Source organism: Spodoptera frugiperda, chromosome 15, assembly GCF_023101765.2.
Source record: "Spodoptera frugiperda isolate SF20-4 chromosome 15, AGI-APGP_CSIRO_Sfru_2.0, whole genome shotgun sequence".
Lineage (NCBI taxonomy): Eukaryota > Metazoa > Arthropoda > Insecta > Lepidoptera > Noctuidae > Spodoptera > Spodoptera frugiperda.
This window is the reverse complement of record NC_064226.1, coordinates 10490369-10516584: the sequence shown is the minus strand read 5'-3', so window position 1 is coordinate 10516584 and position 26216 is coordinate 10490369. Positions and strand designations below refer to the sequence as shown.

Genomic DNA, 26216 nt, shown 5'->3' with positions numbered 1-26216 from the left:
CGGTGCATTACGTAAATTGTAGTTTTTATGTGACAAAGTTCAACAATTTCTTAACAAAGAAAAAGCAAATAAGCGAATGAAACTGGCTCGGTTTTTAGGCAGCCTATGAGGTAACATTTCGACCTCCGCTTGGCACATCGACCCTCCGCTCAAGGAGTGCCAACTGTGTAAATATCATTGAGGACAGCCGAAATATTCCCGTGAAATGTTATTAGCAATGCGTGCATCGCGGCGACTGTATTTTGTTCCAGCAGCGCGAGATAAATGCCAGACAAATTGGTAAAGTTCTGCTGTGCTCAGCAATTAGAGAGACATGGTATTTTTCTATGTCCACTGCGTTCCCCAGACACATCGTGTTCGGAAACGTGTTGCGCCTCATTGTACAAATTGAACATGCTCTCTGGTCACGATACTCACGACGTTTTTTCTTTGAATTTATTTATACCTTTAGCATCTTTTTTATAGTGATTATCAATAACCTTGTGTATGCAATCAAGTTTTAAGATACTTGAACACTTTATTAATTCACTATCTGAGCTAATCAGACATTAAACAATTCAGGAAGCATTCCCGAGAACCCATGCTAAACAGTATCATAATTTTGATAAACTAACGTAAAGGATTTAACCAAAAATCCATGTGACAATGACATCAAAATAACAACAAAAGGCTATTAGATCAAGGATTGTATAGAGAATCGTATTAATCTATTACATGGAACGACATTAGCCATATCCGTGTCAAGCGCAACGGGTGAGGGCCAAACAAATCTAATTACTTGAGCTCAGCGACACAGCTTTGATCCCCTGGCACTTCAGTTATACTCCACTATACGTACAATATAACTATATTAATCTATCATCTGTTAATATGAAATAGGTACGAGAATACAAGATAATAATGTCTGCGTAGCATGTTCTAATTAATATCTGTAATGATTACATGTGTTGTTTTCGTAATTATTTATTGTATTCGTTTATTCTCTTCAGTTGTTTGTTTGTATTTATTATATTGTATTGTAAGTATGAAGGAATAATATTAGGTAAATAGTAAGTAAATGTCATATTTTCCTTATTGTCTCATTCATTCATGCTTCATCGGTTGAATGACTACAAGTACGACTGCCGAGTATAAAGTCTCCGTTGTTTGCACTGATCGAATAAATATACCAACAAAAATATTGTCATTTTAGTTTATCTTTCAGTTATTGTATTTCAGTTCGAATTGATTTAAAGAAATTACTAAATGCACGTTAGTACTAAAGTCCACTTCTGCCTCTTCGGAGAGTTATAGGCGTGATTTTGTGTCGGTTCTGTCGTTTTTCCTGGAAAGGTAATTAATGTCATTCCTTTAGATACATCCTGTCCTTAACGAGGCCTTAGTAATGCCATATAAACACTTGAAGGCTTTTACGAGTAAAAAACATAAATGGAGAAATATTTTTGGTCCAGGATTTTCTTTATATTGTATATAGTTTTTCCTGAGGGCACCGAGGGCAACCATCTTTCATGTTCATTCATATGTCCATTTCAAACATAAATCATCGTGACACTCGATCGATCTCTTCTGGAAAGGAAATGCCGTGACGATTCAACTTCAATATGACTTATGAGAATTTTAGAATATTTATTTTATTTAGATATAATAAATTATCACACGACTCGCTAGAAAATATGTATACAAAAAATATTTTATATAATTTTTTTTTCTGGTTAGACACGTATCTATCTACTATTTGCGAACATTAGTCCTATCTAGACATATTTATTTTTGTATAAGCTTCTTTACCACTTATTTGATGGCTAGACAGCGTCACATTTGCATAATCTGTGGACATTTGAGATACTATGTGGAACTCACCGTGAGTGCTCCAGTTTTCTTGTTTAATTTAATTCAAGCTCGTTAAAATAAGACGTCTCAAAGCGACGCTAAGTTCATCATCTTTCAAAATAAATTCGCAAACTAACGGTGATCATCGCCGTACGTGGTAAGAATATCAAATTATATAAAAATTAATTATGCATTTCACAATTAAATTCGTACATGTGTGCGAGTAATTAAGTGAGAACAGTTAGACAACTTTCTGGAGCATGTCTGTGTGATATGAAACTAACTTGTATTGTAGACACACTTACTGCTTGGAAGTACGTCGCACTGATGATGTTTTGTGCAAAATTCAACCTGTAAGATTGCTTTATCGTTGTAATTTGTTTGAAACTTTATGCACCCACATAAAATGTTCTGACTTACGACTAGTTTCCTATATCCTTTCTAGAAACTAAGTCTAACCGATGTAATGGTAGATTTAGCTCCTGGGGATAAAATTTTGACACGAGCTCTACACAGCACATGAAATAACTTAACTAGCAATGTCTATCGATAGACAGGTCATATATTGGACCTGAAAGTTAATTCCTTGCGCATTATTATTCAGATGACTTTAAGATGATTCAGGAAGCACTTCTAATGATGTGAAATTTTAATCATAATAAAATTAACATAATTGTTTCTTTTTTAATAATTTATTAGTTTAAAACATTTTTACATTTCAATTTTAAAATTGTCTAGATTCGAATTGCATAGTACAGACAGCTTCAAAATACACGTTAAAAGAAAAAGTACTGTTTCACGGAAATGGTGAAAATATAGCTACGACTGATTCCGTGTAGAGAGGAATCAAAGGCATTTGGCGGCGTTTGATAACAAAGGTGTTAAATGAAAGGCATTAAACCTGAATCAAACGGATGGTTAAATTTAACGTTCCCCCCTGAAAGAGCTGGTTGAATCGCCGAATTAACAGCGGGGAGTTTGCTTGTGTCGATAATCTTTAATATAAGTAAATCATTTCTGATTCTTCTTTAGTTCATTGTGTTGTCATCCATTACCCACAAAACATAGATAATATTTTTTTATGGAATAGGAGGCAAATGAGCAGACGGATCACCTGGTGGTAAGCGATCGGCGCTAGGTACCCTTGGACACCCGCAACACCATAGGAGTCACTAGCCTCGCTTATCTAATTTGTAAACCTAATATTGACCCAACTCGAGATTGAACGTAAAATCTCATGTCGGTGGTCACACCTGCGGCAGCTCTACCAACGAGGTGGTCTCATAAAACACCATGTAAAAAATTACCACGTTTACAATACAATCATGTTACCGTTACAGTTTTGTTGACCACGGTTACTATTTTATTATGTTATTTTAAAGGTTGGCACTAAAATGAACAATATTTTTAAGCTCATAGAAATGTGTTAGGATTTTAGGATCGTAACTCTGTAGTTTATGGTTATCCTTACGGAAAGGGTACGCGTTACTTTATTAGAAAATAACGTTTATTTACTAGTGTAAGTAAAGTAATATCACTTAAGTACTAGCTACGTGATGACTTCTCTAGGTGAATAACTTTGAGCATTATTAATTGGAAAACCACATTAAAGAAAGGTATTGACACACTTAATAAATAAGAATTATTTTGTAGGTAATTTTGTTCAGTCAACTGGAAACATTAAAAAAAATTTCAAGTTTACCTTCCTGGTTAGGTAACGTATAAGTAAGTAATGTTTACCAATGAGCGCAACGCAATGAAATACGTGTGTACATGTCAGCCCACATTATCATTTACGACAGAGGAAATATATAGCATGTAAACAAGCCTCCAGTGATTCACGGTAATACAATAAGTCCCTGTATTCCTCACAAAATAATAAGCGTAATTAATAAATAGACGGTCATTCATCACATATTTATCTACTTAGTTCAGAGCGGAGAGGGACATGTTTACACAAACACAACGCGCGCCGAAAACAATGGGCCTAGGTCGTTATCATCGGCGTTATTCATAAATGTATTGTTTGGATCGCTAAATCGGGGGAGTGTAACCGCGTGGAATGAATGGATGCACTTGTCGCGTGCATGGAGCTGCGAGCGTGCAGCGCGCGGCGCGCGGCGTGCGGCGGCGGCGGTGGCGCGGCCGCGGCGGCCGTCGGGCGGCAGTCAGTCGCGCCGCGCGCACCCAGCCCCACGCTCCGGGCGCGCTCCGAGTGTCACGCCGCGCCCGCCCTTATCAAAACATTCCCGCATTGGGATCGATCCGCATGTCTTTACGCGCCTCGTACTGATAACGACTCCTCACGACGGCGTGACACTGTCACTCGAGTGCCACTGGATACTCTCCTAAATACTTGCGTGTTTGTGTTTCACATGTGATTTGCCTTCAGATTTTTTAATTCGACACTTCAGGATAATTACTGAATTTCAAGTTTTATATTCAAGGACCAATGTGAGTACTTCAATTAAATTTGTTTTCAAGTTTCATGCGTGATAAACATTTTGTAAAGTTCTTTTTTGTTGAATTGCTTTTAATAAATTAAAGTTCTCGTTAAAAGTTTTTGTTAGATCGACTGGAATAAATAAATGAATCGTGTGTTTTGTTATGTAAAATTTTTGTTCATTATGGAATACTTAAAACTTTCACGTGAAATCATAAAATGTTTGTGAGCTCTTAAAATACAATTACTGCTAATACAGATTGGAAAATAAAAATAAAAAATATTACACTGCTCAGTAAATAACGGGGTCAAAAGATACGCTTTGGTAAAATGTTAACTTCAATGTCTTGATTACAAGGCATTTATCGCGAATTGTTATATTAACGTGGTCATGAGGCAGACCTTTGTAAAAATATATTTACTACGCTGCTGCTTGACATTGGAAACATAGAGCGTAGTATTTCAATACGTAAACTAACACTTTCCTTGCAAACAGGACCTTCCGTAGTTGTTGGGACACAAAAGAAACATATCGTTGTGTATTCCGACGCAGTGTGTATCGTGTAGTTATACCTTTAGAAGTCAGGATGTAACAGACAGATCACACAGATATTTTTACTCCGAGAACTCGAGAGGCGAACATTAAAGAGTTACCGAAAGAAACGAACCGAACAGCTGCTCTCAATGAAACAAACTGCATTTTATTACCGTAGAACTGTTTGCTTGTTTCATATTTCAAAACCACACGATATTGAACAGAAAGTAGTTTTTATTTAAGTAATTACTTTCAAGGCTGGAAATTTAAGTAAACATTCGGCACAGGTTTTGCATTTTGCTTATTTTAATTATGCATGCCCGTAGAAATGGTGTATGATTCATATGATGACTATAAAATTTATAAATTAAAAGATAGATACTTTTTTCGTTAACTATTCCGTTAGACTAGTCAGGGCTATGTATATAAAAAACAAATCTTATGGATGGGAAAATATCTTTCAACTAGCTACTTAATCAGGCAAACTTTGTACGGTAAAAACTCCGTGTTAAAATATATGTTATATTTTTGCAAATTGTCATATTAACTTATTATGTTTAGCAAGAAGATTGATCCAATAGAAAATGTTTAATACTATGTTCTTGATTTGTGAAGGGCAAAATATTACATATTAAGTTAAATTAATGTAACTATGATACTCCTAATTTATAGACGAAAGTGTATTCTCCATATGAATGTTGACAGTAGATAAGGATTAAATTGCTTTCATCTTACCTATTAAACTTTAAAGCTTTCACATCTTAAGGATTAAATGTTCTTACAAAGTTCTAGTTGTAAACAAAATGTAATTTGATATTAAATTTAAACAATTATATTATTGCTGTTCAGTTTCTAACCAAGACGTATATTAAATTAAAAAGAAAATCATCACTCATACACATGCTTGTTGTTACTTAAATAATAAGTTTGTGTAACATAAAGTGTAACTACAATAAACCTCGATAGATAGTTGTTACTGCCTGTCTATTAGACTACTAGACGGTAGCTTTATTTGTTATTCAAGTACTTATTAGTAGAATAAACTAATAAATAAAACTGCAGTTATTGCCTAAGGATGTATTCAAAAGCTATAATTTTATTAACACACGTTTTTGAAAAAAACAGAAACTACAAATGAGTGTAAGACAACGTGTTCGAGATGACACACAGCGCATGTGTGGGGTTTACATGCCCACACTGCACCACTGCAGTAAGCAGTGACTGGCGCTCGCATTAGATGCCTAACGACTCTTGCGCTTATTACACTTTATAATAAACACTCCGATGGCCGTGATTATTCTGTGCACTACACAGATCTCAGTGAATGCCGGCCGAGGGGTGATCGTGCTACATTTACTGCCGAATACTTAAACACCAAAGTCACTGTTTGTTGTTATAATTATACTGATGTTTGTGTATTTGGACATAAGTGTTTGTAAAATGTCGTCGCATTCCGACCTACGTTATGCAAAACTATGATTAGGTGACAACCACCTTGGAGGACGTTTGAATGTTTGTTTTCTGAACTTGTTAAACAATAAAAGTATGAACAAAACAACCAACGTTTAATATTTATTTATTTATTTATTTAACAATAAGCACACCAACAACACAGTCACCCACATATTCAATTAACATAACCAACAAAATAAAGGCATTTCAGTAACCATGCAAATAACAGGTATTCAGTCAAACTTGTTGGGTTGTACAATTTTTTTCTATTTATTGGGCAATTTTTTAGTATTAAGGACTATTAACACTTACCTTGATTCGCCATTCTTTTTTAATGAGCATTAAATTAATATCAGTCGGCCTAGACACTACTTAATCACGCCCCTCGCAATTAATTCATTTGGTAACGAACATTTGTCATCTATGGACAAGAGTTTAATTATTTAAGAATACGTATGCCATCCCATTGGATTTTTTGGTTGTAAATGGGTTTCTAAGATCAAACATCCTATTCTATTTTATAACCATTTTAATGTAAGAAAAATATATTTTTCAATGCTGTATCTTAGTAAAATATTCACTGCTAACCTGCTTGTAAAACATAATCTTTATTTATATAAATAACATGATTAAAAATAATAACGACAAAACATTAATTAATTATATCAATACCAAAATGTCAATTAAGATCAAGTGCTTATTATTAATTTGTCGTGCTAATCGATGCTTGAAATGCTGTGACAGTAACAAGCTCAAGGTTGCATGTGAGTTGTGGTAAACTAACCTCAGTACGAAGGTACGTATACTTTACAACCTATACTTAAAATATGTTGTAAAGTACTTAACCATATCCGTTATGGAACATCAAAATGTGTGCAATAACATAAATAACTTCGAAACCATCCTGTGTAGCGCATTATTTGTGGCGTACTTACCTAGAGCCTCGATACAAATCTTACAACGCCCGCATCCTCAACCTCCACTCAGTTTCCACTTGCATTTGAGTCACTGTCACTTTGTAATATCACAGAGAAACTGATATTCTTTTAAAACATGTTATTTTTCTTAGAAGCACTTTTGACAAGAACTAAAAATGACTTTGCTGTAACAATAATGATAGTTCAAAGCAAATGCATTTACCGACATTTACATAAATACAACTCCAATGTACACACGTGGGTTAACATAAGCTGTTTACGTTTTATGTAGGTACCTATTTGTACACATTACTTAGGTAGCACTTCCATCTAGCAGTGTATGTGTAGATACCTCTTTGTTTGTGTTTACTACAGTCAAGTTGTTAAGTAACGTTGTACTTTACTATGTTTATAAAACGGGTAAGCAACACTATCAAGGTTTGAAAATCATGGTGAGCGAAATAATCATCGTGATCATGAATTCATAATGGCACACGCCGCTAGAATACGCGTTTGCGTAAATATTTAAACGGTGAGCACACTTTTATCAACTGCAACCAGTTGTTAATGTTCAAAACATGCATCGTACGTGTGTTACACTTGCGTACAAAGTAAGCACACATCTCGAAGCTAATCTGCAAACATTATAGTTTTTACTTGAGATAAAACAGAGCTCATTGAGTCCGGCCGCAATGGGCCGTGGTGCGCGCACGCACATGCGGCCTGGATGCCACCAGACCGTCTCGCGCATTAATATCTGGACAATTCATCAACATCGCCCTCGGTAATTAAACATACATACTCGTACACGCTGCGCCAGAACGTATTTTAGCAGAATTCATTTCCACTGCGTTTGAAGTCATGGCCTCGCGTAATCGCTTCGGATTATAGAATGCGGATGTTTTGTATGTCAAGTATGACAGCATCTTGAGAATTATTTATATCGAATTATAGGAATAGGGAATAATAAAATTAAAATAGAGCACGGCAATCAATGACTATAATACTTAAATGTTCTACTATGTTTCAATGTTCGGTCGAGAGCGCGTTGTTCAAGATTATAAAAGTAAATCCTGTCGAAATCTTAATACTTTAGACATCCAATGACCATACAGCCAATGAGAATAACTAATTCTAAAATGGAATATTGCAACAATTTTATTAAAATATAGATTATATCTGAATTATTCATACTTTGGTTACTTATCGACGAAACATTTATTAACATGCGGGATTGGATTCGGTAGCTGTTTTGCTTTTGCACAGAAATCATAAACACGTTCTTAGGTTGCATGCATATGAACTAAATATTTAGCACAAATGCCACCAACTCGTTTCAAAATAAAATATTGAAATTTATGCTTTGTGTACAATCAAACAGATTGTTGATGATTCAAAGCATAAAAACAAAAAATATGAATATCTTTTTTTTTTGTTTTTTTGAACGTTGCCTCACACTAGGATTTTCTCCTGTGTCCTGGGTGCGTTTATAAACATTCAATTCATATATAAATGATACCCAGACCTGAAATGACAATTTACGGATCACACAAAGACTTGCTCTGTGCGGGAATCAAACCTGCTACACGTGACGCTGCAGCTAGTTGCCCAGCCACTGCGCCAACCGCGCAGTCTCTACAAAGGTCGGATCCTATAATCACTGTGATGTAGAACTTAAAACATTTTGGTTTAACACATTTTCAGATAGTTTATTTTAGTCGTCGAGTAATATTATGAATTATGAAATACTTGTCTATTGAAAAATTCTTGTGTGAGAACTAGACGATAGTTATAGAGACAATGAGCAAATTATTATAATAAGCACAAAGGTCAGCGTTTATATAAATAATATAATATGACAGAAACTGGTGCCTCCATTACAATAAATAATGCTTGGAGACGGTAACATAATGCAAGTAACTGAAGTAAAGTTTTTATTATGATTAGTACACGACCATCGTCGAGTTTATTAGTTCACCTCATAGACTATGTTGCAAAATGTTATTACATTACATTTGTGTCAGCGGGTCCTCGATAGTATTGAAGAAGCGCGCAAGGATTTTATTAAGTCTTTATAGGTATACATTTTATTCTACACTAGCAAACCCGGCGAACTCCGTTGTCACCACCAATGACTTTCCCTGTTTGCCTGCTTTTCTCTTGAATTTTTCTTGGCCATAAACCTCACGGAAAATAAGGAGCCTAAATCTATCTCTGTTGTCCAGCAACCGAACGCGTAGCTTATCTCTAGGCGCAAAAGTCACAGCGCTTTATTGCAACATGAAATAGAAGAGAATTCATTTACAATATTAAGCAAGTATAATAAGGATTAACATCTATTTATACACGCGTATGTCTAAAAATATAACGCGTTAACACCCATTCAATTACCCAATCGAGCAGTTACTTAATAACAGCGCCGGCGAACCATTCAGACATTTATAAAAGTAATTTTAAAAAGAAACAAATTGGGCGGTGAACTGGTTTCGCGTAACTCCGGAAGCGAACAGGTTCCACGGAGCCGAGATAAGTATTAATTGGAATCTTAATTTTTACTAATCAAAGATGCTCGTGAATGGCTCGGTGCCAGGAATTCGTATTTCTGTGCCTATTACGTATATTAAGTAACACGGCTTTCACTGGATCAAGTTATTCGTTACAATCGAAGTAACACGCAACTGTTTTAGGTAACTAAACTACTCGTCGTCGTACATTTGACCACGTTACGGTTAATCGGCTACGCTCGCAGCTCGCAGCTCTATATTAGACATCGAAAATAGTTGCTGGGTACGTATAATGTGTAAATCTTGTACTTAGAAATTATCTTAAAGGATGTAGTAAACATAAAATACCTATCAAATGAAAATAAATATATTTACGCTTTAACAAAATTTCAATTATTGAATTACTGCTTAGCGAGTACCAGTAGAATAAGAAAAATATGTAACTTAATCGTTTGACGTCTTACGTAGAATTTAATTCTACGTAATGTATAGAATTGTCAGTCATCAAAGCAACTACAACTGAGGTTAGTGAGTACCTTCATCGGGTAACCGCAACAAGAGACTCATGGTTCAAAAGTTGTAATAAACCGGGATGAACGATGGCGATGAATCATTGCGGTAACATTTCTGTTTTTGATAATTTTACTTCGAAAATCGTTCCATGACCGTGAAGCATAACCAACAACAACTAGAGATAATTGCTCAAGATAATTGGTGAATTCTGTTAATCACACGTGGAACAAATCGAAATCGCGAGTTCCGGATAATATAGCGTGGCTGTGATAGTGTGGCGATCCGATCTACTTGTTTTGAAAAGTAAAGTGCTTGATCATTACGATGACGCTAACATACTGTATTATTATATTATAATAAGCTATTGTGAGCTACGAGAAAGTATCATGTACCTAGGTACTCACCGTGTTGTGTTACGCGGAGTGGTGGGAATTATTACTGTTCTAATAAAATAAATTTATCCTTGGCAATGAACGTTTGTTCATCATGTGTTTATTACTGATGATTCACGTGTATGCACAAATCACGTTAATGTAAAACAATTTACTGATAATAACACGCTGATTTATATTTGATTTTTAATCATTAACCACGTTTGCAAATCTTGTTATCTGTTCATAAACGAATGTACGTGAGTAGAGAAAATTCCGCAGCTACACACTGCCGGTAATAAATATAAAATTAATTAAAGTAAGTAATCGTAAGAAGGTATTAAAGTGAAATGATTGGGATCAAATTAAGTGACAGGAAACCGTCGAGTTTGTTTTATTGCAAGCTATTAATGTCTCATAGCTGGACGTGCTTGATTTATCTTCGTTCGGTTTACGCAAGGTGGAGCCACTTAGCTTCCTATACCGGTATATGATAGTAGGTGTTAAATAGGTACCTATACAAGCGGAAAGCATTGACCAGAGCTCATCTGTTAACAATTTTAAAGCCCTTGAAAATTAAACAAAAGACAGGTACTTTATTTGCCGGAAAGCGGTAAAACAAACGAGAGTATTAAAAGGTATTAGTACAACAAAAGTAATTGCTTTCTTAGACAAGTCTGTCGAGTTTACCAGCCGTCTACATTCTTGTCATTGTTTGGTTACACAACGAACGTGGCATTGTAAAGGTGTTAGAGTTTTATTAAGCCGTGTTTTGTAGGAGATCGTAAAAGTGCATTGGGCTGTAGGAGGATAGATAGTTTCAAAGAGCATTTCTCTTGAATGGTTCCGTCCGCCCACGGTGCGCGCGCGCCGGCCCGCCCGCCCACGTGCTTGTAAATTGTTCCCTAACTGTACCCACGACAAATTGCCTGTGTAACAGACATAATAGCGGCCTTTTAATCTTAATTTGATGGGAATCATATTATTTAAACTTCTTATTACGTGACTTATTGTTTCATTAAACATGGTAGTGATTTATGTAACGATGCACATAATTAAAAGGAATGGTTAAGGTATTGCGGTGGTCAGGTACTTGTTACGTACATATTTGTTAACCTGTCGTGCACCTGTGCATGTCAAAGATGCCAGCTTCTTCTGATTAACGGCACATCGCTAATTATGGGCAAATAACAGACAGCGCACGCGCACGGATAGAAGGTATAGCTTACAAGTACCAAATAGCTTACAATGTTTGCAAACCATGTATTTGTACTTGAATATGTGATTTGTGGAACTTGAAATAATAATAGTTTGGTTTTATTTTAAACCAGCATTGTGCCTAACCATAGGCGCAATCTGATAAAGCACAAACTAAAGTAAATAAATAACAAAAAATATTATTCCTATCATAGGAATAAAACTGGATCTGGAATGGTCCAAATAATGAATTAAAGAATATTCTATCGTTACTGGGCTGAATATACGGCAGATAACCGAGAGTAAAATTGTGTTTGAATTAAAAATATGCAACGTATTTTATCTACATTCATTAAGCTGACATTAAAATTATCTCGTACATACATTTCCGATGTAATATACAAAGATAAAAACAGTAACCGCTAGAAACTTATTACTCGTACAAAGTAAGAAACTTACATTGCGATTTGCGGAATTACAATTTGCTGTGCACATTATAGACGTAAGTTTTAACTGAGTGAAACTTTACACTGATGATCTTGGCACGGATAGACTGTAGGTCCAACACGTTATGATATTCGATAATTATCACAAACAACATTTAAGTTTACAGAATAAGTTAATAAGTTTGTTACATTATGTTATCGACCTACTCAAGTAACTGTTCGAGGAACTCGACTCGTTTCAAGCTATGCCAGAGGCTCATATCGCGACAATCGCTGAATTGAATCAAATGCTGCTCATGAATAGGAGCCTCTATTTATTAAATTAATTTTGTATGTCTCACGAAATGTAGGTATAATAAAATTACACTACATGTTGTTTCGATAGTTCCATTCATGAGTTAAACAGGACAATAGGTGTTTTAACAATACTGAAAATCTTTGGAAACAATAGATTGTACATCCCAATTCGCCAATAGCCGAATATACTTTTATCCACTATTAATTTCATGAATTTATTTAAAAGTGTAAGTACTTTGAAATCGTATTAGATGAGGCCGTGACGATGTTTGTAGATTACTTAGACAAAAAATAACAGGACATTCGAAATTAAAATTTGAAGCGCAGATAAATAAAATTAATATTACTCTATCACATAAAATGACTGTAATGTATTATTTAGTGTCTTTAGTGTAGGTAGAGGCTGCGTTTTATAATAGGTTTACAATATAAGTACATGTACTTGTAATGAATATCATTTATACTTATTTGTGGTCGTAAGTGCTTCTTGAGTTACCGCCAAAGCATGCTTACATGAAGTGTTTATATTGTTAGTCTCTACGAACAATGAATTTATTTGCAGTTTTGAATGTTAGGGAATTCTTTTTTGTTACTTATTTGTATTTATTCAGTGTTTTTAAATACACCAGTACGCCTTGCGGTTTACAAATTAGCATTTTAATACATACATTGATATTAAGAAAATATTAAATTTTGTAGCGTTGCAATTTCATACATACTCAAACATTGTACTTAAACGTCAATAACTTAGTTAAATATGTTAATTAAAGTTAATCGTGATGAGTACCCTGCCTCTTTAATCATGAATGTGGTTCATTGACGTAGCGTGGATGCATTCCTAGCATCAGGATAAACGGTGTGGTAGTTACGAAGATCACGTCAAGAGTTAACTGTACGCCGAGCGTGTGTTTAATCACGTCTCATTGCAAGCATACTTGTCATTCAGAGCCGAGTAGCTTTGCTGAAGATTAGCTGCCTACGTGCCTTACTTGCTTCCCCGACAGCCTCTATGTAGGCCGCTCTAATTAAAACTCATATTTCAGTCACAAAGCAAAAAGCAGGCGTCCATGCAAAATAGTCCTACATATTTGTCAATTTAATGTTCACAATTGCATGCATTGTTGTATTGTAAAAGCGTTCACAAAGAAATTATGTAACTTTCAAAACAATGGAATCTCGTCTCACCCAATTTGATGACAGCCGTTTCTAATTTTACAGGTTGTGATGAGATAGGAATTCCGTTTAAAAACCTGGGTGTCAAATGTTTTTTATTAAAAAAATGTGCCCATCAATTTCCTATTATTTTAAACATAAGTTGAATTTTCTACAAATAAACCATTCGCGGCTATTTAGGTACATTTACGGTTTTAAGATATCTGTATGGTAAATTATTTTCCCATCACATAGGTCTCGCGTCAGCTGTCAGCAAGTATGACATAGTACGCGGTGCGACTGTTACCAGCACGGATACCTTGCGCTTGCGCTCTGTCAACGCGCACCGCCCTATTGTCCTGCAATAGATGGCGATAAAACACTCTCTACGTGACGGAATTTTTATGTTTCCGATCACTAGCCACCAGTCATCAAATAAAAGTATATTTATAAGTACTTATTAGTTACGATACGCGATAAGCAGTGGCATGCACAATCATATTACGAGATCAAAATATTCAATGCATTAACTTCTAATCTAGATTTGATACGTATCGCCGCTGGCATGCGACACATTATTTGTGATACTTGTATCTCACGGTTATCGTGTGAAAGTAGTTTTAATTAGCAGGTAGTGTTTACCGTGTCTATCATTGAATTTCATATTTATAAAGGCAATATAATGTTTCAGTGAAGCGTCGCGTTGCCTGCGCCCGCGCTGCCTGCTTCGTTGTCTCCCCATGTGCACTGGTATGAGGTGAGTCACCGCACTTAATTTTACTTCAGCCAGCCACTAAGGCCATTTTACAGTGCTCAAATCTGAGTGTTAACAAATAATTTGAAATAGCCTGTAACCTTTTGTAAACTGGGAAAGAATTGAAGGGTAGATAACTTTTAAAGGTGAAAGACGGTTTATTAGGATTAAGGAACATACTATTGAATAGTGATAGTATATCTAAAAAAACGTCCTTCCATTAATATAATTTTAAAATAACCTTTTTTTCAAATGTAAGATCATCATATTGTTCATAAATTAGGGTTTCGCCAAAATGAAAGAAGTTAGTAGAAGTAAAACGTAGTGCATGCAACATACTATGTACCGCGCGTTCGCTATTAGAGCTGCGCACCTGCCCCGCGACTCGATGTCAATGTCCGTCAAACGCGAGCCTCGGGCCTCTACTTACTTTACTAGCTACCTTATTATAATAACGCATACACTGTCCACGCGCAATATTTCAATATTACGATTTAACCTTGGTACACTTTGATCATGATATCAACTCTTAAAGAAGTGAATATTGAGAAAATCAGCGTCTTTAATCAAATAATCACAATTCGAAGAGTCAAAGATTAAACTTTAAAATGATTCCCATTAGAAAAAACCACAAAGTAATTGCTTAGTAGATTAGGTACATATTCCTATAAGATGTAATACTCATATCCGCGTTGGCGCCGCTCGTCGCCGAGGCAGTTAGAAAAACATAATTGCCAAGGTGGTGCGTATACAAATCAGGTCCAAGAATAGAGACTGAAGTGACGGGCCCGCTAGGAATCTTAAGAGGAGACTAATCCACTGATATTTAAACTATTACTTGTTTGTAAGCTTCCGCAGCTGTCGTCTGTCGACTGCAAGCTTGTGACAATACTCAAATTACGCAATTACCGTAGAGGATGCAAATAATAACTACCTTATGTAATTACGTAATATTATGAACTGAATTAACTCGGTATTCTTTTTGAGATTTTTTTTTTATTTTAGCCGCGATCGTCTCACTGCATGCAAAGACCTCTCTAATCTCTTTCCACTTCTTTCGGAGGCCACTCCTTACTTTCATAATCCTTAAGGTCTATTAGGTCAGTTATAGTAATGAATAATGGAAGTAAAATAGTAAATAAAAAAATACCCACACCGTCTACGAGTTGCGGACATCTGAATCTGACAGCTCCCTTAATCTATCATGCATTACATATTAGTGGGCTGTACCAAAAGAAGATGGTGTCACAAATATAAATAATACTACTCAAACACAAGCTTTCTCCATTATTTTCCTAAACGTTGAAATGTAGCTATACAAATATTTTCAAGAATAGAAATAGTTACCACCTAATAGTACCGGATCATTAGTTGCATTGGTGTTCAAACCATACCTATACATAAATCATATAATTTACCTTTATTAAAATAGTAGGCATCTTCAACAAATTAAAGAAAGCATTTTAATTACCTTTATCAAATAAACATATTGCTAATCAATAAACAAAAATAACTGTTTGCTGGTCAGTTTATTACGACACTGAATCCGTCCAACAAGCCAGATGAAGCTTTCTTATCTACCGTATTTCCTGTAACGGAGTGCTCAGATATTAATTATAATCAACACGCTCGTTTCTCGTGAGTCCACAACTAAGTCTCATGAGAGTTCCTACCCAGTGAAAAATAGCTTGAGCTAGATTGGAGCGGGATGACAGACATTAGATAAGACTAACTTCTCCGAGCTTGGGTTTCCGGTCATCCTGTAGGACTGGGGACTCGTTTATGAGTCACTTCTCGTACACGCAACATAAACTCGAACGCTACTACTTATTCCTTGCTTATATTATGTTATTAGTTACCATACTAGTATAATTACGGTGCGTACGTCAATCACGTTGCTCTAATGACAGTCGGGAAACGGTTAACATCCTGAATGGCATGATGCGTCTTTTTAAGTAGACCTTAGAGTTAGATGGGATATCTAACTATTAGGTTTATTGAAAAAACATAAAACATGCAAGAGTCATTACAAGAACTTGAATGGAATAGTGCATCTTAATAGTTTTACGTCCTTCGTTTGATAATATACAACGTGTAGTAACAAGAAGCAACTTTAGTTGAGATAAATTTAGTTAGTCCTGATAAAGAATATATTAAATTTCAGAGCAGAGGGCGCGTGCGGAGTGGCGCGATGGTTGCGTGATCGGTCATCATGCGCCTCTTCCGCGGGCCGAAGCGCAGGGAAGTGACCGGGCCGCGTGCCGTCGCGACGCCGTCTCCGCGCCGAGACGCCGCCGCCGCAGACATCGCCGATACTGGGCCGCACGTCTCTCACGACTTCACGCTCGTAACCGCACTGCCAGCCATGGTTATGGAGGATGATGTCAAGGAAATGAAGAAAGGTACTACTCGTTGTTATAATTATAACTTTCTACATTGTTGTCTTAATTATTTGCCTATAGCAAATACAGCATCTAGAGTATTACACCCGTATTCACAAACGATACTATGCGGTTTCTTAGTGCGCGCGAGCGCACAGGGCCCCTAAATCTAATTCATAAACAATACTTGAGTGACAGCTGGTACTATGCGTCCTTCAAAATGAACGCACAGCTAAAGTAGCCTACCAGCTGTTTTAAGCAACGCATAGCCATTGTCAATGGCAATAGATGTCACAAGGTTTATTTCTTGTTAGAGAAATATAAGTATTTTTCAGACAGACAGACAGTTGTGTTTAGGGATCCCGATTTTGTTATTGTATCCATATTTGTGAATATAAAACCAACACAAATATTAACAAAATTGTTCTTGGATACCGGTAACTGTTTATGTTTTGACGTTGTTGTATGACAACTCAAAATTGTTCTTGGATACCGGTAACTATTTATATTTTGACGTTGTTGTATGACAACTCAAAATTGTTCTTGGTTACCGGTAACTGTTTATGTTTTGACGTTGTTGTATGACAACTGATATGAACGTCAAGCAGCGACGTGAAATACGCAACATACGAGAACCAATCACAGAGCTCTATTCAACGCTACGGGTTTGCTTAGACAAGGGTCGCTTAAGTATCGTTTATGAATTGAAAGGCTTGCCAGATGTTACGCAGTGGGAAATGCCTTCCTTCGCAGAGCGTTGCTACTTCACTGAGGAAAGTATCGTTTGTGAATACGGGTGTAAGTGTCTTATATTTAAGTACATGAAAGATATAATCAATGAAAAAATTATTTACAATCTCTTTATATTTTTTCAGTGTTTGCTACGTGGGGTCGCCGAATGGGTAAAAAACTTGAAATGTTAAAGAAAACCGATAGTAAAGACATATCGGAGGAAACAAAATCCAACGATGATATTATCAAAGAAGACTGCACTAATGTTTCCACCGGGCAGTATAAAAAGAAGCAACATTGGAAAATGGGACGAAGTAGTTCTGATTCCACATCGTTAAAAAAAGACAATGATACTGACTCTATCAGAAGTGGTTCACGAGACAGGTCGCCCAGTCCATTCAAATCATTTTTCCACAGGATGGGTTCTACAGGAATGTTAAATTCAGCTAAATCTCAGTCACTGAATATGCATAAAACTCCTGAAAACTATCCTGTGGCTAATGGACCATCGTTATATCGAAGTTGTTCTACTTCTCATCTTTCCACTTATGTAAAAGCTGATGACCCATCAGATGACATCGATTTACAAAATGCTGATAATGAGAGTAAAACTTCGCCTAAGAAACACAATGTTTTGTCCGAAGACACTTTGGTCACGTCATCAGCCAAAGCAGTTAGCTGTGACAATATAACCAATCTTAATGACGGGCAAAATAATAATGGAGCTTCTAAAAAACCAAATTTTCCTTATGCGTTTTTAAGATCAAAATTGTCAGTATTGCCAGAAGAAAACAGTATGGCTTCTCAGCAAAGAACCAGTGTTCTGAGACAAAGTTTATCTGAAAGAATTGATAGAAAATCACCGAAATTTCGAAAAGATAAAATGTGTTTTACGAATTCTCGATCAGAGGAAAGATATCAGAGTAGTGACAGTATATCTATTCATGACGAAAATATTCTATTTAATAATGCTTTAAGAAAAGATTACGACTTCTCACGAAGTTCCATGAGAAGTATAAATGAAATAGATGACAGTATGTATCAGATTGGACGCATGGATGACGTACCTCGAAGATCTTCAATGATTTCGCACAGAACGCCTTTGGATTATGATCCTATGCTTATTCCACGGAACAGAAATAGTTTACCAGTGTACGAATATAGTTCTGTGCTAGGATCGCTGCGAGACATTAAAACGGAAATAACTTCGTCTTCGCAAAGCATTCACCATGCGCCAGAACAAGCAGAAGTGCAAACCCATCGTCTTAGTAATTATGTTAGTTCCAATGAGTCTGGATATGATAGTGATGGTCGACCCACCGATGACCACAGTAACCATTCTCCGCCAGGATATTCTTCACATTTTCATAATGGTTCCGGTCGCAAGGAATCAATGGATATGAATTACGAAGGGAATCATGGAAACTTTTCAAGACAGTTTAGTTTAAATCACAAAATAAATTTTGGTCGAGTGCAAGTTCCAATCAGACGAAGTTCTACCCCGTGTGCATTATTTCCTGTAGAGAAAAGTAATTCTTACGATTATGGAAATGAAAATAAGGATAACATCCATAAATTTCCTAGTGATAGTATAAAGAATAATATGTTTGAACATATAGATTCAAAACCACCGCCGCTTCCAAAGAAAACTATAAAGAAACAACCATATGTCTATAAAACGATAACATTAGACGAAAGAGTGCAGACGAGAAAAATAAAGTTTTTACACTCTCAGTTGATCCCTATTGAACAATCATCAAATCAAGACATTATGGTAGAGCATCCTACACCAATGCACCATGTTTCCGAAACAGATATTTTAGGTAGAGGGCCTTGCACTAAAAGGTTTAGAAAAATAAGACTATTAAAATCGAGGCTAGACGAGAGTCTTGGTGTTTATTTAGCACAACACAGGGTAGATTTTGATAGCAGCGGGTCAAATTTTGAAATTCGATACATTATTGTCAAGTTAGACTTTGACGGTATAGCTCATAGAGATGGAAGGCTACGAATAGGGGATGAAATAGTCAATGTTAATGGCAGAGTACTGCGAGGTCTATCATCGCTTAAAGAAGTGCAGCATATAGTTAATTCTTGTTCAACTGAAGCTACGATTGAAGACGGGGCATTATTTCAAAGGTATCAAGTAGATCTCGTAATGGCCCACGATGAAATAACCCCTATAACATTAAGTAGGATTATAAATAATCAGCCATTAGAACAAAATACTGTCACTCTCCCGACATCCAACGTACCCCCGGACATTATATCGCAGACTGTTCAGAAACCTTTGCCCTCAAAGCAAATAACGATCGAAACACATTTTCCAGCTGAAAATCAATTCTATCACAACAATATTAGCAATAGAACCAAAGAACGATCAACCGAACAGGTAAATTGTGATTCCAATTCAAGAACAGATCATCAAAGAAAATGTGAAGTTGGCATCCAAGTGAATAATGGTCCAATACTCTCAAACCAGAAGAGTGACGACGAAAAGTTGCTAGAACGGCACTGCTACTCCCAGTCAGCTTCATTGCAAAACATTACGAATATTGAAATTTCACTAAGGGCGTCACCAACACCTAGGTCTAACCAAGGCAACAACTACAGACCGATATCGTTTCATACTTCTAGACCTCCGTCAACAGGACCTTACTCCGTCTACGGGGACAATGCAACTAACGAAATCAAAGAAAATAACTTTTCACATTACATAAAACACGTACCGAGACTGTACCAGAACAGATCATTTGAAAGCATTCCTGAACAATTAAGAAATAGTAGTCGAAGTAGATTTTTCAGCAGAGTTGGATCTCAGCGATGTTCTCCCAGCCCGAGTCCGCATGTATCGAGGCTCCAAGAACATTCAGCGGCCTTGCATCAAGATAACCACCAACATGGAGGACACTACGCGCACAGTTCCTTACACAAAGTGGAATTTTGGAAAGGGCAGGGTCATAAAAGCCTTGGTTTCAGTATTGTTGGTGGAACAGATTCGCCAAAAGGCCAAATGGGTATTTTCGTTAAAACTGTATTTCCAAATGGACAAGCGGCTGACAAGGGTACCATTTTTGAAGGTAACTATATTTATTTATTATTAAACCAATATTTTATAATTCTTATGGTAAAACCGCACTAACGCGGTACTACAGCGAAGAGGCGCGGCAAAAAATATAATTGCCACTGTTTATTATGGAATAAAATGCACTGTAGCGGTACTGCAACAAAGCGTCGCGACAAAGTTGACTCCCGGAGAATATTTTGCCGCTCCGGTCGCGCCGCGCAGCTCCGCTGCCGCTAGTGCGGCATAGCTAGCTGCAATTCTATATGAGGTTTAATAATTTGCAATAGTTCATAAAACTTCTCCTTTTAATTATTATGTTATCGGCTTACTCACGTACTATTTTGACGAGGAACTCGACTAGTTTCAAGCCATGCTAGAGGCTCATATTCATGAGCAGCATTCCGCGACACACGACGCGGCGATTGTCGCGCTGCTACTGGCGATTCGAGGATCGCGCCCATCGCGCCCTCTGTCTGGAATCGCGCGCACTATCTGGCGCGCGCGACGATGTTGGCTCGTTAGACTCGTTCGCCGGCGGCTGCGCAGGTGTTAGATTCGATTCTCGGGTCGGCGCAAAAACGGTGCTACATACCGCGCTCACTGTGTCACACTCCAGACCCGCAACATTGTAGGTTGACGCAGATTGTAGACTCGGCTTCCAGGCAGGTGGTAATGCCCAGCCACCGTCTCTGTTGAAGTTGGGACGGCGACTTATTTCGATGGCCTCACGTACTTTCCGCGGTACAAAGTATTTCTCCCTCGCTAGTACGGAGACCTTGTCGAAGCGAAGGAAATGAGCCGTGCCCGCGCTACAAGCATGCTCGGCTACTGCCGATGTATGGGTGTCCCTGTTCTTCACACTGCGTATGTGTTCTTTGAGTCTGGTTGTGATGTTGCGGCGAGTTTCCCCAATGTAACTCGAGCCACAGTCGCACGGTATCATGTATACCCCGGGAACTGCCAGTGGATCCTTGTCCTTAGGCGAGCGTAACAAGTTTCGTAATTGACCGGGTGGGCGGAAGATCGTCCTGATGCTGTATCTACGGCGTAACAGGTGTCCGATGGTGTCGGTTACTCCTTTCACGAATGGTAAAAATGCTGGAGTCCGCTCCGCAACTGCCGGTCGTCTTTTACCTGATGAATTACTCGCCAGTCGAGTACATTGGCGCCAGTTGTACCCATTGGTTTCCAGTACCCGTCTAAGGTGATCAAGTTCTGCGTCAATGTACTGGGGATCACACAGGTTCAGTGCCCGGTTGATTAAAGTACGGGGAACAGAGGCAAGGTGGGAGGGATGATGGTGTGAGTCGGCTCGTAGGTACCGGTCTGTGTGTGTCGGTTTACGGTAAACCGTGTGTGACAGGCGGCCGTCTGTTTCACGTCTCACGAGCACGTCCAAGAACGGCAACATTCCTTCCTTTTCCTCCTCAGTGGTGAACTGAATGCTACCGTGCACCGAGTTTAGGTGTCCCACGAATTCCGCCACATGTTCCCGGTTGATGACGGCGAATACGTCATCAACATATCTCCACCAGTATCGCGGTCGTACCGGGGCGGATGTTAAGGCTTGACCCTCAAACCACTCAGCCATGCTAGAGGCTCATATTCATGCTCATGAATATGAGCCTCTAGCATGGCTTGAAACTAGTCGAGTTCCTCGTCAAAATAGTACGTGAGTAAGCCGATAACATAATAATTAATTTAGTATGTCTCACGAAAGTTACAATAAAATCAACTTCTCCTTTGTCATCCTGAAGTAAGTATGGAATCGTGTAGGGACTCTTAAAAGTCTTGAAAAAAGCGTGTGGTATTCTCCTTCTTTAAAACGAGAATTTGGAATATCATGCACCCATTGCTCTATGTGCACCCATGTAGACGGTTTTTTATATCTTTCCAGTTGTTCTGCCTCTTCGCATAATAAAGCTTCCTCTATCACTTCTTCAGTTATTTCGTCCATCTCGTTCGTCAGGTATCCGACAAATTAGATTTTTTTCCGCTCGCTGCAGTACAGTGCGGTTATGTAAAGCCGCGCCGCGTCGGTGCCGCCACGCGCCTCTCCGCTGTAGTGCCACGCTAGTGCGGTTTCACCTTTATATTTAGTAATTACTTGCTATATGTGTTTCATCATCATCATCATCATCATCAGCCGAGAGACGTCCACTGCTCAACAAAGGCTATATGTGTTTACGTATTTTTAACTATCTATACATATAATAAAATCGTAGAAAAGTGCTGTCTGTACATTGAAAATAAAAATAAAAAAAATAGCAGGGGTTATTGTTATGTCGATGTCGAACCCAAAAATGTAATTAACTTTTTTTTTGTCTGTTTGTCTGTTTGTCTGTTTGTCTGTTTGTCTGTTTGTCTGTTTGTCTGTTCGTCTGTGCGCGCTAATCTCAGAAACGGCTGATCCGAGTTGGATGCGGTTTTCACGAATATATTGTCGGATGCTTAAATTTACATTTAGTGTTTGTTTCATGTCAATCGGTTCATAAATAAAAAAGTTATGTCAAATTAAAGAATCACGTCGAACATTCTATGCTTATACCATTAATCTCCGCAACTATTTGACGGATTTGGTTGAAATTTGGTACAGATATAGTTTAGAACCTTAGAAAGGACATAGATATATTTTTATTTCAAAAATCAAAAAATAAAAATAAGAAATAAATTATTTATAAATAATTCTATGTTGATCGTTACACGACTTCGGTTCATGTTATTGTTTTAATTCATCGAAAAAAAGTAAATAAATAGTAAAAAAAGTTTCGTTACATTCATTTGGTTGGGTATCGGCCGAGCGCTACGGTACTATCGTAGAAAAAGTGTATTACCAGTCCTATGATTTATTTGTCTGTAGTGGTCCTGCTGTTTCGTATATTCTAAATAAATTGGTTTCGTTGTATTTGTCAATTAATAAGTTTATTTGTTGGGTTTTTCTGGTTAAATTATTTAACGTAGGTTTAGTTTGATATCGATTATTAGTAGTTACTGTAGTTAGTTTTTTTAATAAAATTGTAAGTCTATAATTTATAAATTAATTAGATTTAAGTCGTTTCTTTTAAATTATTTAGTTTAAGCTTGGTTATTATAGCATTGAGGATAGGTTGTAATATAATTTCTTTTTTAATTGTTATAAATTCGTAATTCGTAGCTTTCTTTAATTCTTTAGTTTTAAGTTAGTTTTCATCTTAAGTTCGGAAAGATTTATAATATTTCTTTAGTTTAAGTCCGTTTTTAAACTATTTTTTCAATGCCCAAAGTGAGTATACATCTATTAAATTCAAACGCAGAGCTCATTATGTTGATTTTTGAGGAGTTCCCTAGAATATCTTCCACATCTCATTTTTGAAGAGATCCCGCGAATTCGGGAACTATGTGGTTAAAACCAAAAATTTGCCGGAAGTCACTATTCCACGCGAACGAAGTCGCGGGCTATAATAAATCTGTAGAAGGGTCAATTCTGTTCATTGAAAATATAGAAAAAATAAATAGCAGGGTGTTACTGGATCGATACCAAACCCAAATATGTGATTATTATTTTTTTGTCTGTCTGTCTATATATGTTCAGGCATCACGTGAAAACTAACGGTTTGATTTCGATGAAACTTGGTATAATTATATCTTATTATCCTGGACATAAAATAGGTTACTTTTTATCCTGGAAAAATACGTAGAAAAAAATCTTTATTTTCAGTTTTATTCTGCTCAACAGCAGTAGCTCAATAGAGGGATCTTCTTAATTATTATGGGCCTCGCCGTATTTGGGTCCAATAGATATTTGTAAGATGTCATTGTCAGAGTTACTCAAAATGGAGAAATAAAACTTCCACGCGAAGACCGACATCCGCGCGGACGGAGTCGCGGGCAGAAGCTAGTAATGCATATATTTTCATTTACAGGTGATGAGATATTATCTGTAAACAATGTGCCGACGCGTGGATTAAGTCATGCTGGGGCTATATCTCTCTTCAAACAAGTTAAAGAAGGAAAAATAGAACTGACGCTTTCAAGAAGAAGGTAAACAATTAAACATTTAAAAATAAAGCAGCGTACTAAGTCAAAAAAGCTCTTTTAACACTTAAATTTATTTATTTTTCAGAGCACCTAGGTCGAGATCTGTGGAACCTCTCGGCAATTTCCGCGGCGACGTGAAACGGGAATAATACCTACATAGTTGTATCCAAAGAGACAATGGTGTTATCGAGTGCAATAATATTACACGTTATTCATTATAGCCAAAGGCAACTTCAGGGACTTTGTTTCACGGATGCTTCGTTCATTTCAAGCGTCTCCGGTATTAAATAATAATTATTATCTATCTTTTAAAAGTTGTTTATTGTGTAACGAATATAAGTAGGCTGATATTGTATCACCTTTATAAATATTCTTATGAATAATGATGGTGAAATGGGGCTACTCGAAAATTGCTTGATTATTCAATTGAACAACGGCTTAGTACACAAATGGTGATGTTGTTTGTATTGTACAAAAGTAAAATTGATGTATTTAAATACAAATGTGAATGTAATTCAATAATCAGCTGGCCACTCTTGTAATATTAGCCCCATTAAATGCCACTTTACATCTAATATTTACGCTAAATTTTCTTAGCTTTGTAAAATAAGACTGTATGTATAGCTGTAGCTACTGTTATATTTTCGTTGTAGTCTGTTATATGATAGGTATTGTTAAAGTATGTTAGGAATGCTAGATCTCGTTATTTACTGTAACTTGTATATACTAGTAGTCATAGAACATTTTGTTACGATGTTATCTATCAGTGAAGACTAGACTTCCTTAACACCACATGAGAATTAGAAAGGCAATCAGACTGATATTTAAATAATGATGTGTGTACCTATATTACTGCCAAAGCTTTAGAGTTAACGAGGAAACATCGAACAGATTTCTCTAAACTAAGATAATACGATGCGCGACGCCGACACGCGCCGTTCCCTCTCGGACGACTGACCATCCTTGACGAAAACAACGATTAAATTGATTTATATCAGGCGATATCGTAGAACAATTCCCACTGCCGACTTACTACATGTGATGATGTTATATAAAATATTCAGCGAATTGACTCCGTCCATTATAATGTCCATGAATACGGCCTAATATATCTGAATGGCATCAAGTTTTCATTTTAAATCACTAAAAATTAAACACGAAATAGGTATGATAGCCTTTAGAGTTCGAGCAGCATCTATTATGTAATCCATCCATAAAGTCATCCACAGTATTGTGTGTTACATTTAATGTAAATAAATTGCAATACCTCAATGCTTTTGAAATTATACACGAATATCATAATATTTTTGTTTTATTTCACCAAATACTCCATGATCAAAATTATAAAAATAAATAAAATCGAAATACTTCACCTGCAGTACCTCCTGATCCTACCTCCTGAAAACTAAAAATCTTCCTAAAAACGTTTGACTTCTTCTAAAAACGTACATTTTATGTGATGTTACTTGATGTCGCACAGCATGGCGACTCCTCTTAGAATCCAGTGCTCGGGGCTCTTGGCGGATGGCAACCAGAGCGGAGTGATGAAAGTTAAGCCAGTACGCACTGGCTTTTTGTACACCGGACACTAGAAAATCATAAACGATG

The 26216-nt window shown here is 36.8% G+C and overlaps 2 protein-coding genes across 2 annotated transcripts in view; one reads left to right on the top strand and one right to left on the bottom strand.

Moving 5' to 3' along the window:
* The first annotated feature begins 3938 nt into the window (after nucleotides 1-3938).
* On the top strand, nucleotides 3939-25910 carry LOC118271606 (uncharacterized). Its single transcript, XM_035587704.2, has 6 exons — nucleotides 3939-4284; nucleotides 14349-14414; nucleotides 16576-16813; nucleotides 17668-20604; nucleotides 24494-24611; nucleotides 24694-25910. The coding sequence occupies exons 3-6, from the start codon at nucleotides 16624-16626 to the stop codon at nucleotides 24755-24757; spliced, it is 3309 nt and encodes a 1102-aa protein (XP_035443597.1). The 5' UTR covers nucleotides 3939-4284; nucleotides 14349-14414; nucleotides 16576-16623; the 3' UTR covers nucleotides 24758-25910.
* Nucleotides 25905-26216, bottom strand: part of LOC118271598 (dynein axonemal heavy chain 8) — a 48273-nt gene continuing 47961 nt past the window's right edge. Inside the window, exon 91 of the mRNA XM_035587692.2 lies at nucleotides 25905-26196. Within this exon, the coding sequence (XP_035443585.1) occupies nucleotides 26071-26196 (126 nt within the window). The 3' untranslated portion in view covers nucleotides 25905-26070. The remainder of the gene's footprint in view (nucleotides 26197-26216) is intronic.

Bases quoted from the DNA above. Each gene is read 5' to 3' on its own strand.
- LOC118271606 (XM_035587704.2), top strand. From the start codon at position 16,624: ATGCGCCTCTTCCGCGGGCCGAAGCGCAGGGAAGTGACCGGGCCGCGT. The intron at 20,605-24,493 runs GTAACTATATTT...TTTCATTTACAG, and splicing joins CAAGGGTACCATTTTTGAAG to GTGATGAGATATTATCTGTA. The intron at 24,612-24,693 runs GTAAACAATTAA...TTTATTTTTCAG, and splicing joins CTGACGCTTTCAAGAAGAAG to AGCACCTAGGTCGAGATCTG.